General features: G+C 54.8%; 2 protein-coding genes across 8 annotated transcripts in view; both read right to left on the reverse strand.

Annotated features, from left to right (window-relative positions):
• LOC123615000 (artemin) lies at positions 1-3,382 on the reverse strand. Of its 2 annotated transcripts, XM_074376643.1 has the most exons (4): positions 3,246-3,382; positions 1,396-1,457; positions 956-1,100; positions 1-884 (listed from the first exon to the last, which is right to left on the reverse strand). In XM_074376643.1, the coding sequence occupies exons 1-4, from the start codon at positions 3,349-3,351 to the stop codon at positions 418-420; spliced, it is 780 nt and encodes a 259-aa protein (XP_074232744.1). In that variant the 5' UTR covers positions 3,352-3,382; the 3' UTR covers positions 1-417. The 2 variants fall into 2 exon arrangements, 1 of the variants encoding a protein (XP_074232744.1); XR_012511321.1 differs by lacking the exons at positions 1-884; positions 956-1,100; positions 1,396-1,457 and adding exons at positions 1,508-1,633; positions 2,881-3,130 and having other exon boundaries at positions 3,246-3,381.
• A 2,558-nt stretch (positions 3,383-5,940) lies between these two features.
• Positions 5,941-18,038, reverse strand: part of ST3GAL3 (ST3 beta-galactoside alpha-2,3-sialyltransferase 3) — a 187,225-nt gene continuing 175,127 nt past the window's right edge. For 4 of the 6 annotated variants that reach the window (XM_074376640.1, XM_074376638.1, XM_074376639.1 and 1 more), the window contains 3 exons: positions 12,501-12,647; positions 12,176-12,322; positions 5,941-6,981 (listed from right to left, as the gene is read on the reverse strand). In XM_074376640.1, coding sequence (XP_074232741.1) covers positions 6,892-6,981; positions 12,176-12,322; positions 12,501-12,647 — 384 coding nt within the window. In that variant the 3' untranslated portion in view covers positions 5,941-6,891. Of the gene's footprint in view, positions 6,982-12,175; positions 12,323-12,500; positions 12,648-13,582; positions 13,651-18,038 lie in introns of those variants that run through there. The other 2 variants (XM_074376641.1, XM_074376642.1) reach the window with 2 other exon arrangements.

The raw sequence follows: 18,038 nt of genomic DNA on the forward strand, positions 1-18,038 counted from the left end.
TAAATAAATAACTTAGAAATAATAAATAGGGCTCCAGCTCCCACAAGTGAGTAAAGGCCCAGTCCAGCACAGGCATTCCAGCAATGCAATTCCAACGTGTCTCCTCCAAATCTGTCCCCGCATGCCTGGGCTGTGGCTGAGACCTGACACTGCTGGTTCTCCAGAGGAGTCCTGGGTCCATGGCCTGGTCAGTGCCAGTCTGTGAGAAGTGGGTCCTCGGGTCTCCATGGGTCTTTGGGTCTGAGACTGGCAGGGTGAGAGCCCTGGGGCCTCTGGTCAGTCGGGCCTCCCTCTCTGCAGGGCGGATGTCCATCACTCACCCAGCCAAGGCCTCGATCTCCAGCTGAGGCCCTGGCCCGCCCCAAGCAGGAAGATCCATTGGCAGGGGTGCGGTCTGCAAATCCCCGAAGGGAGCCGTCAGCCCAGACAGCCGCAGGCAGTGGCCGAGAGGCGGTCCACGGTCCTCCAGGTGCTGTTAACATCCATGAAGGAGACGGCCTCGTAGCGCGTGGGGCGGCAGCAGGGCTGGCTAACGGGCCGCGAGCCAGGGGGCGGCCGCAGAGCGCCGGCGCCCAGCAGGCTGGCCAGGCTGAGGTCGTGCGGGGAGCGCGCGCGGCGGCAGGAGCCGCTGCAGAAGCGGAAACGCACCAGCTCGTCGGAGCGGTGGCCCAGGCCGAGGGCGCGCACCGGCACCAGCTGCGAGCGCAGGCGGCAGCCCCGCGCCCCCGCGGACCGCGTGCGGCTCCCCAGGCCCCCGGGGCGGTCCCGGCCCCCGGCCCGCGCTGCGCGGGCCCCGCGTGGGGACGCGGGCGAAGGCGCGGGAGCGGGCGGCGGGGGCGGTGGCCGCCGGGCTCTTCCGCCGCAGGGACGGGCCCCGCGGCCCCCTGGAACGAGACGCAGTCACGCGCGGGTCCCCGGCCAGCCCCCAGTCCCGCGCCCTCGCCCTGTCACCTACCCGGCAGGTGGCCCGCGGGGGGCGCCGGAGCCGGCGCGGGGCCTTCGCGGGGGGCCGGGCTGCGGGGCGCGGGGCCCAGGGAGGCTTCGCCCTCCGCGACGCTGCTCAGCAGGGCCAGAGCGGCCAGGGTGGGCCACAGGGCAGGCTGTCCGGAGAGACCACGCGCAGCCTCAGCGGGGAAGAGGACACCCGGGTAGGCTTAGGGTGGAGCTCAGGGAGGGGCTGGAGCCGGAAGGAATGGCTTAGGTTGGAGGATGGTGGGTCAGCTGTCCCAGGGAGCCGGGGGAAGGAATCACTCGAGGGCACTGACCTTCCTCCTGGTCCCTCCCTGACCATTTCCCCTCCCACTTTTGATGCCTGTGCAGGGAGCCCTGCCTTCCCTTCCTGGTCCAGCCACCTTTCCTCAATACCAAGTGGGAGTCACTTGGAGAACCACTCACCTGCCGCCTAGTCCGGGGCCAGAGGGGCAGCACTGACAGGCCTCCACGTCCGGGCTCCATCTCTGTCAACACCAGGAGCTCCCATCAGCTGTAGTGGACCTGGTCCCCCACCCTCCTTTAGAGCCAGCTCGGAACATTAAGAGTCGAGTTCTCCTTTGTGCAGGTTATCCTTCCACTTCAGCTTCTCCAGGTGAGGGACAAGGGGCTTGGGCAGCTGGACTCAGCCCAAGAGAAGCGGCTGCATCAAGAACCTATGTGTTGGTGCTTTGCACCTGTTTCCTCTTCCTGATCTCACGACTCCATGGGGTAAATGGTACAATCCTCATTTTCCAGACAAACAAGACAAACAAGGCTCAGAGAAGCTCAGCGATTATCTAAGGTCCCAAGGCTAGACCCATACAGCTGTGCGGGGAAGGAAGGAACCTTCCTACTCTGTGCTGCAGGGCTAGAGCGGCCAGAACTGACTGGATAAGGGAGGAGTTGGACACCCTCGATCTCACAGAGAATTTTCTCTCCTTGTGGAAGAAGAGGAAGTTGTGGCCAGGAGAGAATTAGGATGCTTGCTGGTTGACCGGAGATAGCTGATGACAGTGAGGCCCAGGCTTCAGCCTGTGCTGCCCGCCCAGCGCCACTGCACCTTGCTCCTCTATGACCTCTATCTGGACTCAGAGCCGACTGACCACAGAAGTCCTCTCTTCTGACCACAGATGTCCCCTCAAGAGCCGGCAGATGGTGGGAGGCGATGAGACCTCTAGGAACAAGGGGCCTGGGCCATGGCTCCCTATGGCCACCAGGGGGCAGCATCTGCCAAGCCTGTGGACTCAAAGCGGGGTGGGCTTTTCTGCTACCTTCAGCCAGGTTCAGGCCTGAGCAACTCCCACAAGGGTGAGCCAGGCTTCTACACCATCCTGGTTGGTCTCTGAGAGCTGAGCCACCCTGAGAGCTGGTCCTGGCCTATTCCCCTTCCAGCTTCTTCTGGATCTGGCAGCCCGGCCCTGCTCCTAGAAGTTGCCCCCATGAACCATCCTTCCTGAGCCCAATCAGCCTTTCAGAGCCCCACCAGCTTTTGTGAGGCCACAGTGCTTGGCACTCCCAAAAACCCCTCTGCGGCCCTGGGGCCCTCATGAGCCTTCACTAGCTGGCCTGCTCCTGGGTCCTAGTGGTCAGCTCCACCCCCATCCCCTAGCACACAGAATTTCTGCATACCTGTGGACCAGACCTCCTCCCCAGACCTCCCTGGTGTGGTTCTTCAGGGCCAGGTGTGCTCAGCTAATGGAATAAAGGCCTGAGGAGCCAGCCTAGTGACTGTTTTCATGGATAGAGGGAAAGCAGGGCAAAGAAGGCTTAAGGACCCCCTGCACTAGGGGGAGCCCAGGAGCAGGTCTCTTGAGGGCAGCTCATGCCCTATGTCTGCTTTCCAACTGTCTGGGGCCACTTGTCCTGCAGCCCTTGCCTTGCCTCCCCATCCACCAGTCCGATACTCACCACGGTGGCTCTGTGTTGTATTCTTCTAGGCACCTTTCCTGGGACCAGTGCTGGGCTTTCCCCCACAGCTCAAAAGGCTCATGCCCAGGGCTATGCACCTGGCAGTGCCTCTTTTAGCCCAAAGCGTGGACTTGGCAACCAGTCTGAGCCCTGGAGCAGCAGCGGGAGCCTCACGTTACAGCGGGCCGGCCAGGCTAGCGCAGTCCGACAAGAGACAAGAGGGACTGAGGGGGCTGGGAGGGGCGGAGAGCTGCGCAGCGGGCCCAGGAGAGGGAGGATGTAAGAAAGGAGTGGAGGGGGACGACCCTGCCCACTTCCCCTAGCCCCAGGGCTGGGATGGGGGGTGGGCAAACAGGACGGCTTACCGTGGGTACAGGGCTCTGGGTCTGGGACACAGCGAGGGCTTGGACCCGAGGGACCTGCTGCTGGTAGAGCCCGTGGGCCGTGTCTAGGGGCTGGGCCCAACTCCATCCCTCAGGAGCCTCACGCCCGCAGCCGTCCGGTGTCAAATTCCAGCCCCGGCGTCACCGGATCCTGGGGTGGGGCCCAAGCACCCCCGCCCAGCCCCACCTTTCAGGGCTCACCTGGCTGCTCCACCCTCCAGAATCCAGTCCCCCTGGCTCCTCTGCGTCCCCAGAGGTGGAAGGGAGGAGACACTGGGAAGGGCCCCCAGGACAGAAGGGAGAACCCAGGCGGCGCAGAAGCGCGGAACTGGGCGGTCACAGTTTGTAGACATTTGAAGTAGGGAGTTGGGAGGCCGGGCTGAGGGTGGGAGAGGGAGGGGACAGGCCAGTCCCTGCCTTGGGCCACCGGCCTTTGGGTTCTCACGATCTCCACCCTCCACACTAGCTGCTCTCTCTGATCCACTGCTAGTTTCTTCTTTCAACAGACCCACTGGAATCCTTGGGTCGGTGAGGCACTGCACTGGAGTTTTCAAGGTCTGATCCTGCTCTGGCCTCCCCACCGCTCCCTTCCCGCGCTGCCTGGGGCTTGGAGTCCAGACACACCTGCAAGCACCGCTACTTGGCCGGAACAGCTGAAGAAGGGGAGGGTCCTGGAGGAGGAACACTTGCACTGAGGCTTGAGGTACGTGCTGGAGGGTAGTATTTCAGATGCCTCATGGCAATTTGGCAGGTGGGATGGAGGCTGGGCGAGCAACATGGGTAGAGGTAAGGAAAGGCCAGATCCTGGGTGTCATACTGGGGAGTCTGGACTTTATCTCACTGACACTGGGGACTATTGAAAGAGTTCAGGCAGGAGAATGGTGTGATCAGACGTACGTTTCAGTGACTGGCTCTGGCTGCAGCTGGGAGGATGGTTTGGAGGTATGTTGGGAGGCTGCTGGGAGAGAGAGGAGGCGAGCTGAGCTGTAGGGAGAGCATGGGGCTTTGTGGGCTCTTGTAGGACCACCCCTTTTTGCAAACTCTGTTGGTGCCTGATTGGATGGGGTTAGGAAGCAGGACAGACAACTGCATACTTTTGGCCTGGGTCACCAGAGGGAGGGGATGTATCCTTGCAGCTGGGGCTCCTGGAGGAGGGACAGGTTGGGGGCAGGAGCACATGAGTTCAGAGTCTGACGTCAGGTTGGAGGGACCTGTGGATTATCCTAGTGGAAATGTTCAGGAAGTGGCTGAATTTGTCACCTGGCACGAAGTGAAGAGAACTGGGCTGGAGATGGATTTGGGAATTGTTGATCAACGGACAATTGGAAGCCGTGGGTAGGGGTGAAGGTGCTCAAGGAACAAGGAACGTGTGTGGATGGGCGGAACCCTGGCAGTGCATCAGAACTACCTGTGGACGTTTTAAAACTATGTGCATCCAGGCCCTACCCCAAACCTGAATCAGAACTGGGGTGGGCATGTGCAGTTTCCATATCTGCACAGGTGATTCTGGGGTATGGCCAGCCTGAGAACCACAGCTTTTGGGAGAGCAGTTTCCATGCAGCAGTGGGGACTGACTGGTGGGGCTGGAGGCTGTCCCCAGGCTTGGCAGGATCCCTTGGGACAAGAGGCCTGGCAGTGAGCAAGCAGCTGTGCTCTCTGCTGCCTCCCCACCGCCAGCTGCCCAGTTGAGGGGGAGGGTTCTTCCCCGGGGCTTTATCAGCCAGGCCTCCACTTGCAGGCATGCAGCCTATGCCCTGTGCAGCTCTACGGGCATCATTCACGTAGCACACAGTGTGCATTGGAGTTTGCATCACAGTGGCCTTGTTTCCAGCAGAATCAAAGGGGGTTTCTGGGCCTGCCTGTCCCTCAGTCAGGGCCTTGCTTTCCCCTCAGCTGAGGAGGCTTCTTCTGAGGACAAAGCACAGCAGTAAAGGGGCATGTGGGTAATTGGGAGGGATGGCACTGGTATTGGGATGGCAGGTGAGAGGTGAGAGGCCAGCCAGCCCCACCTGCTGCACTGTGGCAGCTCTGGCAGGACGCTCACTCCAAGGCTTGTGGCCTCAGGTACAGGCATGTGTTGGCCTCATTCTCAGGCCTGCCTAGGGATGCTGGGAAAGGGAGAGAGCAGATTCCAGGACTCTAGGGGTGTAGGGTTGGAGGTAGGGGGATGTCCTTTCTAATGTTTGCCAGAGGGAGCCTAGAGCTGGGCTGTGCCTTCCTGTTCTGTGCAGGAAGAGGGGTGCTCAGGGGAGACTGTTTGCCAGTGTGCTGAGTGGGGGTTGTGTCTTTCCAGGGCTCAGCTGGGGCTGCCAGGAGTGGGTTCAGTCCATGGGCTGCTCTGCAGTGCATCTTTCTGGGCTTGCCGGAATCTCTGTCCCTAGGGCTTGTGGGCTCCAACCCCCTGCCCTCTGGCTCTTTTAGGAGGCACCAGGGCAGATTCTGGGGTATGCCCTGATACCCCTGGTCTGCCTCTCTTAAGGCAAAGAGGGTACAAGACTATATGGGACAAGAGAGGCTCCAAGAGGCCCGTAGGTGGCTACCTAGGTCCTGCAGCTGACGCAAGAAGTGAAAGGGACGAGGGAGGGCTGGAGAGATGGCCCTTGTGTTTAGCACCATTGCTGAGGCCCCAGGTTCCTGTTTCTCCCAGGAAAGTCAGAGGAAGTGAGAGGAGGCCAGGTTCAGGGAAGAGCTTTATTGCTTCCATGATGGCTGCCCAGCATGGCTGCCACAGCCTGGGTGAGGTCCTTGAGCCTCACTTCCCCCTGGTCCAGGCTCAAGGTAGAACCCAGGAACTTGGCAGTCTCATTGCTGAAATCCAGAACAGCTGCCAGGTCGGTCAGTCCAGGCCTGGGGCACTGTCCAAGGGGTCAGTTGCAGTAGGGGAGGGGGCCATTCCAATCAGACTGTGCCAGGTCTCGACTCCTGAGCTCTGAAGTTCTGTCCACTCAGGCCCAGGGGCATCTTGTTGGCTTAAAGGATGGCTCCAGGGTTCCCTGTGGGACAGCTAGGGGCTGCTGAGTGGGAGTACCCCACCTTCTCCCCAGGAAAGGCCAAACAGTGTCATGAGCTGGCGAGGGCTGGCCTGAGATCCTGCCCATGTCCCTGCAGCCCCGGAGCAGGGCCTGTCATGGCACTTCTTGAGACAGGGAGCCCACTGGTACCACTGCCTGAGGGGCCCTTTACTGGGTCTCTTTCTGCACGGCAAATGGACCAAACTTGACATCTCCAACCATATTTAAAAATAAATTATCCCTCCCCTCCCCCCACCCCAAATTCACAAAATGATAATACACTGAACACTGATTGGAGAAATGATTCCGGCAGCAGCCTTGCTGCCTAATGTCTACCTCCTGCATGCTGGGCCCGCTGGGCACGGCCAGTGGCCTCCTGGCCCTTTGGCTGCAAGGACCCAGGCTGAGAGTGAGGCTGAGTGCTGGTCTCTGAGGCTGGCCTCCAAGCAGACACAGCTCTGGCTGCCCCGCCAAGGCTTCGTCACCCCTGGGGCCACTTGGCACTGTCCTTCTCTGGGTTTGAGGACCCCCGTGCCTCTCAGGCAGAGCCAGACCCAGGCCAATGACGTGGGCGGGTGGCGGTGGCTGGACCTTTGCGGCTATGTGCTGGGTCCACCTCAGATGCCACTGGTTAGGTCAGTGATGACACGCGCTTTCACCAGCTTCCGCAGAAACTCTTTCTCTCGCTGAATATTGTGCGTCCAGGACTGGAAGAAAAGATGGAGCAGAGATCAGGGGGCAGCCCAGGTGGCTACCAAGACATGGCCCTGCTAAAGCGCACCTTCCCAGGACTCAATGCCCTCTTCCGAGCAGCACTCCCAACCCCCTGTGCCTGCGGGAGGTCTGCTCTAGAAGTGCCACAGCTCACCCTCCTCCCTTCCAGAGGCTTGGAGAAAATGACCTTCTAACCCCCTTCCCCAGCCCAGGAAAATCATGCCTTTTAACTTCTTCCAAGTCTTAGGAGAGTAGGCTTTGCAACCTTGTTCCCACAGACTTCAGCCCCTCCTTGCCCGGCAGCTCGTCCGGGGCCTGGTCCTAGGCACCCAGAGGTCAGGCAACGTGAGTCACTTCAGTCCGGCCCAGGCCTGGGGGTGGGCCTGCTGGAAAGTGAACCACGTGGGCGGCTTAGTCATTCTCGGCCTGATGCAATCTACTCTCCAGGCCTGGGGGCAGCTGATGAAATCCTGCCTCAGATCAGAGGAGCCAGGGGGCCGGAAGACAAGCTCATCTTACTAGTAATGTGGACATTGCAGGGAAGACGCTGCCAGCCAGGGCTTTTCTGGGGAAGACTGCTCCCAGGCTCACTTTCTCTCCTATCCCCAGTAGTCTCACCAGGAAGCTGTGATGGCTAAGTCTCTCAAAGAATGAAAAAGGACTGAATGAATAAAAGAATGCTGAAACCAATAGCCTTGACACAGTCCGGACACAGCTGACCGCTCTGTTGCACCGGTCAGCACTGAGGCTTGCCCTGGCCGTGTTCACGGCCACTATTTACCAACACGAAGAACTTACAGCTCTGGTCTGGTCCTTGTTGATCCAGTCCTCCTTCTCCAACCTTCCAAATATTTTCAGTCTGAAACTTGGGCAAAATTCTCTATAATCCTCTTCTCTGAACGCTCCCTTCAACATCCTGTGCTCACAAGCCTGGCTGCCCCTCAGGACAGCATCCCCAAGACACGCTCTTTCTTCCCTCACACCCACGTTCCAGGGTGCCTGGAGCTGGGCAGGGTCTCCTTCACTCTTTGTTGCTGCGTCTACACAACTGTCCCTTGGTGCTCCCTCAAACCTCTGGCTCCTTTGGCCCCTGCTGTTACCCTCAGCAGTCTGCAAACTGCTCCTCCATATTGCAGACCCTGGGTGATTCCCCTCATTCCTTGAAGATTTAAACATCTGGCTCCCTGTCTCTCTTTGAAGGCAGGGACTGTTTGGCACGGAGTAGATGCTCAGTAGATATGTGTTGAATGAAATGAGGCTTTACAGGGAAGAAAATGGAGGCATGGAGGAGTGGCAGGGCCAGGATCCAGGCAAGTGTAGAAACTCATACGGCTCTTTACTCATCCCATGCCTTCATCACTTCCCAGGAAGACGTAACTGACGGGTCAGTTTCCAGATCACCCAACGAGAGTCACTGAGGGTGAAAGCTCAGCAGAGGACTGGATATCTGATGATATTAAGGAATTATTGTTAAATTTTCAGATGTGATAATGGTGTAATGATGAAAAAATCATCCTGATCTTTTAGAGAAACTTACTGAAATGTTTATGGCTGGAAGAAATGATGTCTGAGGCTTGTTTCCAAATAAGCAGTGAGGGGTGGGGGAGAACCAACAATGCTGGCCTCCATGTTAACTGGGGCAGGGAGGTGAAAGTACATGGGAGTTCATTATTTTATTCTCTATACTTTGAATGTGTTTGACAAAGTTCATAATAAAAGAGTTGACAAAAAGCCTGCCCCAGGCAGATCTCTGGGACAGGCCTCGCCTCCTCCCTGTGCTCTCTTTCCCCTATTCCTCCTCCGCAGACAGCACAGGAGCTCACAGAGCTCTCCAGCCCGCGCTGTCCACGCTGTCTGCGGGCCGGGCCCGGGGCAGGATTCTGGGGTCCTCCCCAGGACCCCCAACTCTGGATGCAGAGGTCCATCCCATTCACAGTCCACACTCGCAGAGGTGCCTTCCTTCTCACTGCTTTTTCCGTCTTTTATCTCTGGCTCCTCTTCCCTCAGCCAGTCCTTAAATATTGGTGCTCCCAGGGTCCTGCCCTGACCATCACACTCCCTCCTCTGTCATCTCCCAGGAAATCTCATCTGAACAGGCAGCTGTGCTCGCAACTCACAAATGGACATTTCCAGCCCAGATGTCCCTGCCGTGGCAGACTCCCACGCAAACCCACTGCAGCCTCTAGCTACTGCTCAGTTCAGCCTGTCCTCCAAGCTTCCCCAGGGAGCACTCACCGTGCGCTGCACCGGCGCTCCCTGTACTGCCCTCACTCAGTGTTCAGCTACTGCAACCTGGCTCCAATGCCCCATCTGCTTTGAAACTACGCTTCCCACAGTCTGTGGGCACCCCCTAACTGGTACGGCCATCGGGCACCCCCTAACTGGTATGGCTGATGGCCGTGTCTCAGCACACATCTCGATGCACTTCCCTGTGGAGCCGGACATCGTGAACACTCCCTCCTTTGGTCTCCACGACCCTGCATCTCCTAACTTCTCTGCTTGCTCCTCCTTTATGAATTCCTTTGACATCCCTCACATATCCCCCAGGGTTCGATCCTTGCTCCATTGTCTTCACATCCCATACGCCCCCACTGGGCCCAAAGAATGGGCTGGCCAGTCAAGTGGAGGTGAAGCCATGGTGAGGCTGAGGTGCTAAACGGTTCAGTGACTGCTGAAGACACCCCGAGGTGACAGTGGGGATCCTACACCCGGGCGCCAGCATTTCAGGGACTCCTCTAGGATGCTGAGAGGTAACAGTAATAAGTAGGGGTAAAAACATGAACATTAACAATGGCTAACATGTATGGGCACTTACTGTGGCCAGGTTTTTTTTTTTTTAATACATTATCACAGGGAATCTTTCCCAAACCTAGGAGGTAGGTGCTATTATTAGTACCCTTTTAATGACAAAGAAAGGAAGGTACTGAGCCAGGCTCAGCGCAGGCCACTTGATTTCAGAGCCAGCACTCTTCAGCATTCTGCATGGAGGTGCAGCAGATGCCATGAGCCTCAGAGCCAGATGGTTATACAGGATGAGGAAGGAGGTCGGGGGCAATGGCCTGAAAACTGAGACGTGGCAGGTGGAAGAAAGGAACAGCCTCCACCGAAGGGCTTCGGGGAAGGTGGCGTCCTTCTGCCTCATTCGTGCATTGAGGCAGTCTCCAGGCCTCGCTGATTTAAAGTCCTAATTTTCTTACTCTGTCTTATCATCACTGAACAGTTCCCATGCAGGAGCCTGCATCTCTTGTCAAGACTGTGATGACAGCGTTCTGGCTAGTTTCTGTTCCTGCCTGTACCCCTCTATTTCTTGCTGCAGCCACAGTGACCCTCCTGCCTGCTAATCTACAGCCTGAAACTAGTCCATGGCTCCCTCCTGCCTTCAGAGCAAAGTCTAGACTCCTTTCTCCTCACCAGGGCAGAGAAAGCCCTTCATGATCCGGCTCCTGCCTAGGTCTATGGCCTCTCACCTTCTGCTGAAAACATTTACAAAGAGTTTACAGAAAAGGAATCTGTAAGAGACCAAATATAGTAGTAGACAGAAGCTGGGGGGCAGGTGAGGGCTGTAAGATCAATGTGGACTGGGTGCTGGCAGAGGACTGAACAGCTAGGAGGTACGTGAAGAGGGGCAGAGATGGAAGGACCAACAGGGTCATGGCGAAAATGAGGCAGGGCTAGGGGGATCAGACAGTTCTGGGCTCTCTCTCCTGGACCCAGGATGAGCTTCCCACTCCTGAACCCCATTCCAGGCAACAGGGGGCTCATTTGTAAGGCTGCTCCTGGTTTCCCATGAGATTCCCAAGTCTCTCTTATGTCTTTGAAATGACTCCCAATTACTTGAGGCAGCCTGAAGGAACCAAAAACTCCTAAAACAACAGCGATGGGAACTGAAGCTACGGATGGGGACATAAATCTGGAGAATGCGTAGAGTGGGGAGAAGATTGTCTAGGATTGGAGCCCTAGCTAATGCTGATGCTTAAGGGGTGGGTTGAAATCAAAGACACTGAAAAAGAGGATGAGAGACTGGCAAGTGGAATGGGGGGGGGCACTAGAAATGACTGACTCAGAAGGCTGAGCAAGAGAGCTTGCTTCTGAGAGGTCAGGAAGGACAAGACTCCCAAGTGTCCTTTGGATTTGGCAACCTTGAGTCACTGGTGACCTTGGTGGGAGTCATGCTAGGTGAAGGGGGAAGCCAGGCTGCGACAGGCAAGGGCCAAGTAGGAGTGAGGAGTGCCAAGGGGACAGAGTCCCCACTGCAGCCTCAGTTTCTCGCTGTGGAGGAGGTGAGGGGGGTGAGAGCTTTGGGGAGCATAAGGCTCCGAACAGAGAAGTAGGGCTGGAGACGGGCATGTAGAGACTGGCGAGGAGGAATGAGGGCTTGTTCAACTGTGAATCTGCACAGATGGGAGATTTCGTCTAACCACCCTCACCACCCAGTTGCAGGAGTAGACAAACTGCTCAAAGCACAAGCCCAAGATGCCCAGGGTCCAGGATGGGAGCAGCGGAAGGCAAGGCAAGGGGTGTTGTAAGAGGCGTTCAGATTTTCTACATGGGCTCTTGCTGTGAAGGGAGGGAGGCCAGGAGAGGCTGACTGACTGGGAGAACTGTAATGCTTCTGGAACTGTAAGGTATGTGTGGATCACCTAGAAAGCAATTCTGGGGGATGAGAAGCTTCAGTGCTTGGCCAGGGGGCAGCATGGAGGAGGTACGGGGGCATCCTGGGACTGAAAGGTAATGTCTGTGGGCTGTTTGAGGGGGCGAGGAAGTCCTTGAGGGGAAGGGGAGAACTGGGGTAGACAGGATGGCTCCAACCTTGAGCCAGGATGAGCATATGGTGGCTGGGGAAGAGCAAAGAGGAGGCAGGACCAGGACAAGGAGAGGGCCAGGGAGGGAAAGTGTGGGGAGAAGGCTGGGGAAGGGAGTGCAGGGTTCAGAGGGAGGCTGAGGAGAGGGGCACAGAGGATGTGTGGTGCAGGTCAGAGGCCTGCAAGACAGGGATGGATGCCTGGTGACCCAATTTAACTGAGGGTAGGGCAGGGCCTTCCAAGGAGCTTTGGGCAGCCAGACATGCCTCTGGCTTGTCCCTTTACTGTTCACTTGTGCATACACCATCAGAGTCTGTCCTTCCTGCTGGCACTGCCCCCTCCCCCTCCCTGCCCAGGGACCGCCCCCCCCCCCCAAGGCCTGCACCTCTTTGATGGCTGCCATGCGCACAGTCTCATAGTAGTGCAGGGGCGCGTTGGGTGTGCTCATGTCGTAGCCAAAGCCTGCAACTGCCACCTCATCACAGCCGTGTAGTGCCATGGTCACTGCCACACTGCCGAGGGTCGGGATGTTCTGGAGGGAGGTGGAGGGGGTGCAGAGTGAGGCTGAGACCCTCAGCTAAGCTCTCCTGAGCTGAGCTCCACTTCTGAGAACTGAGTTCTCTGTCCCCACCCTGCCTCCCCATCCCTCCTTCCCAAGGCACCTCTGGCCCAGGTCCCCTCCTCCCTCTCCCAGTGCCCAGACATCTCACCCCACGGCCCATGAGGCCATTGTTGAAAGGCAGTCCAATGAGGGTGAAGGCAGCTTCCTGGATGAAGTATGGGTTCAGGATGCGAATCTCGGGGGGTTCCTTGGGCACTCGAGTGGCCACAGACTTCCAGAAGCCATCCGATGCACTCTGTAGACATAGCACAAGTGGGCGTGAGTGGGCACACAGCTTATGATGGGACGAGGTGAATAGTGGGGACCCAAAGTGTGTACAGGCAAATGAGAAACGAGGTGGGGAGCATGGGGTGTACGGGGAACCTGGGTCATGGGGAGTAGACACAGCTGTGTGGTGGGGACACGGATGTGTGACAGACAAGGTGTGTGGTGGAGAACAGCGAGCACATGGTGGGGCCACAGTGTGGATGGAGGATACAAAGTGAGCTGCAGGGCCGGGCACGGGGTGTCCTGCTCTGGCCTGAGGGGTTCCTGGGCCAATAGGGAGACCCAGCGGCCCAGCTGTACCCTTCCCCTTCACCGCTACTGAGGGGCCCAGAAAGAGCCTGTCCTCTCTCTCCTATCTGCTCTGCTGGGCTCGCCTCCTTTCCCTTCTGCTGAATTTCCTCGCTCTCTCAGTCAACTGTTCTAAAGTGAACCTGAAAAATAAAGACAGAACATGAGATAGTACCGCACAGCAGAATGACACCCAAGTCCCAGTTCTGCCACCGAAGGTGTTGGGGAACTTTGGGCAAGGGACAGGCTCCCTGAGCCTCAGTTTCTTTGCCTGCAAATGAGGTCATTCTTCCTGCAGAGATCTCAGTACTGGACTGGAAAGGCATCAGCTCTGAAACCTGACACCCCAGCGTTCACTCCAGGGCCACCAATTCCTCTCCATCTACCCATCTCCCTTCCTCTAGTTCCCAGCCCTGGTTTTCTGCTCGGTACACGTCTAGTCTCCTGGTCTAGTCCCTCAAGTATGTCACCTTAGTCACTCTCTTTGTGAGTGCCCCTTGCCATCTTCTTGTCCTAGTCCAGGGAAACCATGAACTTGCAATCAACCCATTCATCCACCTTTCCCACCCTTACACCTGGGCTCCTGAGTACCGCTGGACACAGTCACAAACCAACCCTGCAGACTGGAGATGTAACCAAACCATGCACTCCAGCTGATTATTTCCAGGGAGTGTGTTATTTGCCTGAAAAAAAAAAAAATCAACTAAACTCAGAATGGATCAAATAATTTAGCAATGGGATCTGTACTCCAGTAGGAAAGTCACCAGATATAATAAAAACTAGATCTGTTTGCAGTCCTAACAAAAACATCAAATGCTGAGCAATAAAGTTAATTATGTGGGACCTATGGTTAAAAAAAAAACCAAACTATAATCCTTCATTGAAAGATATAAAAAGATAACTTAAAAAAATGGGAGAGGCAAACCATGTTCTTCAATGGGAAGGCTGAATATTAACACAATGCCAATTCCATCTAGGTCAGTGCAGGTGTAACACTGTAACATAATTCTAAGGAGAATCCTAGTAGGATTTTGTTTTTTGAAATTTATCAAAAGGACTCTAAAAACACACTCCAAAAAATAAAATAAAATAATAAAATAAAAATTTAAAAAACCCACTCCAAAGATTTAACAGGTAAAAACATCCCCCCATTTAAAAATTAGATATTAGAGTATATTATGAATTTTCAGTGATTCAGACAGTGATGTATAAGAATCAACACAAAGATCAATGAAACAAGATGGTCCAGAAGCAGATCTTAGGTTATGATAAAGGAAGTTTCACCATCAGTGGGAATAAGACGATTTTCTTAGCAAGTGATATTTGAAAATTCGCTACTTAGGAAAAAGATCAATTTACTTCCTCACACCACACACAAAATAACTAATTGCTAAAAAAAAAAAAAACTAAAAGAAAATTTAGATGTATATTTTATCACTAAACTTCCTTAATGCAATGTTAGAAATAAAAAGCTAAACAGATTTTGACTTTGTAAATACTTTAAAGTGCTTTGGTGCATCAAAAATATAATAAGCAAAACTAATAGGGAAACAAAAAAGTGGGGAAAATTTTATCACACAAATAATAATACATAATATTTTAAAAAGTCATGAAAAATCAATAAGCCCCATAAAAATGGGGAAAAATGTAAAATAAGGTTAAAAAGCATGAAAAAACTCAATAGTGAAAAAGAAATGCAGATGATAGGATACTGTTTTTTTATCCCCTAAAGTATTCATGTGTATCTGTGTACACATCTTAGTGCTTGTGTTGATGTGCTGTGACCGAATTCTGCTACACCACTATAGGAGTAACTTTCGGTACAGCCTCTCTAGAAAGCAATCTGACAACATGTAACAAAAGCCTCAAAGTTGTTTACACCTGATGACTACATTTCTCTTCTAAAAGAGTAATCAGAATGGTGAAGACTTTTGTCAAGATTACAGTGTTATTTATAAAAGTGGAAAACCAGAAAAAAAATCTGAAAGTGTACAATGGAGGTTTGATTAAATGACACATCTACATAACTGAATGCGATAGACGTCAAAATTGCGTTCTCTAAGAAGTTTGTCACGAGGGTGTACCATAACCTATGTAACCCATCCTCTGCTGTTAGACAGCTCAGTCACTTCTGGCTTCCCCAGGTCTGCTCCTCCTCCTGTGTTCCCTAACCTCTGTTGTCCACCCGGGTTTCCAAACCAGAAGCCTGGGAATTGACATTCCTCATCTCTCCCATCCATTCTGTACTACTGGTTATCTAGTTCTTTTGATTCTGTTTTCTGTAGACTCCCACAGATCCATCCTTTCCTCCCAAAGCCACTGCTGCCACTCAAAGTCCAGGTCTCACCATCTTTCAAACGGACCATCATAATGACTGGCCATGTCCAGTGTCTGTCTTGTTGACCACTAACCCCCGCCCCCAGAGCCCAGTAGAATGACTGGAGCATAAACGGTACAAAATTATTGTTGAATTCCATTCATTTACTCAACAAACATGTAATGAGTGCCCAACGATGGGCCCCCTCTGCCCATCCAAACCACTTTCTGCTCTCTGCCAGAATGATCTATATACAACCAGATCACATCACCACTGTCCACAGGAGATCTCAGCTTTTCAGCCAGTAACGCTGCCTGTTGTTCCAGTCCCAATTTCGGCCCATCTGAAGGCCCCACCGGCTAACTCACGCCTCCACGCTTTTGCTCATGCTGCTCCTCCGTCTCTAATGGCCTGCCCACCTCTATCCACCTGATCCACCCTCCTCATTTGTTAAGACTCAGCATCTCCTCCTTCCTCATGTCTTTCCTGAATTCCTTCATCCCAAGGTAGAAATGACCTCTAGTCTTTGGGAGGCAATAAAATATGGTTAAGATCTGCAATGGTTTGAATGTTTGTTCCCCCCACCCCGACTCATTTATGTTGAACGCCTAATGCCCAAGGTGATGGTATTAGGAGGTGGGGCCTTTGAGAAGCGTTCATTAGGTCCTAAGGGCAGGGACCTCAAGAATGGGATTCGTGCCCTTATAAAAGAGGCCCAAGAGAGCTCCCTCGCCTCTTCCAAGTGAGGACATAATGATCTATGAACTGAGAACCATCTATGAAGCAAGAAGCCCTCATCAAATACCAGATCTGTCAGCAACATGGTCTTGGACTCCCCAGCGTCCAGAACTGTGAGAAACAAATGTCTGTTGTTTATAAGCCACCCAGTCTGCACTCAGCATAAGCTGACTAAGACAGGAGAGCCCTGGCCCTGGATCCAAACTCAGCTCTGGTCACTCAACTGTGTGGGGACCTTGGGCAAGAAACATACCATCTCCTTATGGATAAACCAGGGATACTAGCAGATTTATCTTGTGCTGTGAGGATTCAGTGAGATAATTCAGGCTGAGTGCCCAGCTCACAGTCACTGGCCAGCTGTTATTATCACCAGCATTAGCCCCAGGGCAGGGGCTGTCGGATTCATTTCTGTGGCCCAGTGCAACACCGCCCACCAGGGTAGAAGGGACACGAAGTCCATCCCAGGCTCCTCCGCTGTCCTCAGCCCGTCTCCAGGGTCATCTTCCGCGGCCTTCAATGCACTGTCTGCTCCTCCAGCTACCCCTGCCTCGTATTTCCCCACCTCTCTGGCAACACCTCTTTCTTGGGCAAATTCTACCTGTCCTCCAACGGTCAGAGCTCAAAGGATCAGCTCTTGGAGCAAACTTCTCTGGGTCTCAGCCCCAGTGAGACAAGAGAGCAGACCTCCGGCCAGCTTCCTCCTCTGTCTCCCTCTGTGTCCAGGAGAAGTGTGTGTGTGTAACAGGATATAGGTCAGGGCAGTAGGACCCAGTAGGAAAGGGAAGGGTAAGAGAAATGGCCAAGATCTTACGCAGAGCTGGGGAGAAGCCCCTCCTGGGAGGGCCAGATGTGTGCTGGGAGGGATGGCAGGTGCACAGCCTCTGTCCCTCCTCCAGAGCCCAGCAGGCCCCAGCAGCCCCCATGCCCACCAGGGTTCCTGCCCACGCCTGCCCACACACACCCGAAATGGAGGATGTGCAAGGCTTCTGGGGAGGGGAAGGAGAGGGAGAGGCAGAGATAGGGGGAGGGGGAGGCTCCAGGCTGGTTTCCACAGACATTCTTTATGTCTCTTCAACTTTCACCCACATCCCAGGTACACAACCCAAGATGAAGCCACATGCTCAAGGTCACGTAAGCGGCTGTGCCGAGATGCAAACCCGGGTGTCGTGACTCCAAGATGTGTGTTCTTTCTGCCACATCATTTATCATCACTGTTATTCTCACCTCAGGAGGTCTGGGGGCCTGGGGTCAAGGATGACTGGGACCCCGGTCTACCTGCCAGGAGCTCTGAGGTGAGTTAGGGGTTGCTCTGGTTGGTGCCTCGCATCCCAGTTCATAGAGGGCACTGAGGCTCAGAGATGTGAGGGGACCTGACCAGATGCATATGCAGCTGGGGAGAATCTGAGCTGGATTCAGCTTCAGAGCCTGGGTCTCTGTGACACGAGATTCCCTCTCTGAACTTCTGCTTTTCCCATGTACTTACAGGTCCAGGTGTAACCACCATGCGAAACGGGAGGAAACTAGCAGTATGATCCCAAGCCCCCTTTGAGAATCTGACAGGAGCCCCAGGGTGGAAGGGGAAGCTACTCTTTCCCGGGAGGGGAAACGATGGATGCGACTGCTTGGACCTGAGGATACATGTGTTACGTTCACTGGCAGGAGATGAAAAGGCACACACGCAGCTCCTCCTGGCCTCCCTGGAGCAGCCTAGCATCCTGGCCCCTGCTCTGCTCATCTGTGCTGGGAGCGCTGAACCTCCTACCACCTTCGGGCAGGGTAAGATGGGGACCCCGGAGGAAACAAGTCCTGTGCTTAGATCTCCAGTCCCAGAGAGCCTGCGTTAGGGCGCTGGGAACCAGCACAACTAACAATTCGGCGCTGTGATTTTATTTTTCCCATCTGTCGCTGTCCTGGTGCAGAGCCTCCTCAGGAATTCCAGGGAAAGGAGGAACAGTCAGACCAAGATCTGGCTGGGGCATGGCCGCGCTCCCCCAGGCATGCGAATATCAAGTACCA

The sequence above is a fragment of the Camelus bactrianus genome, chromosome 13 (genome assembly GCF_048773025.1).
Source record: "Camelus bactrianus isolate YW-2024 breed Bactrian camel chromosome 13, ASM4877302v1, whole genome shotgun sequence".
In the NCBI taxonomy this organism is placed as follows: domain Eukaryota; kingdom Metazoa; phylum Chordata; class Mammalia; order Artiodactyla; family Camelidae; genus Camelus; species Camelus bactrianus.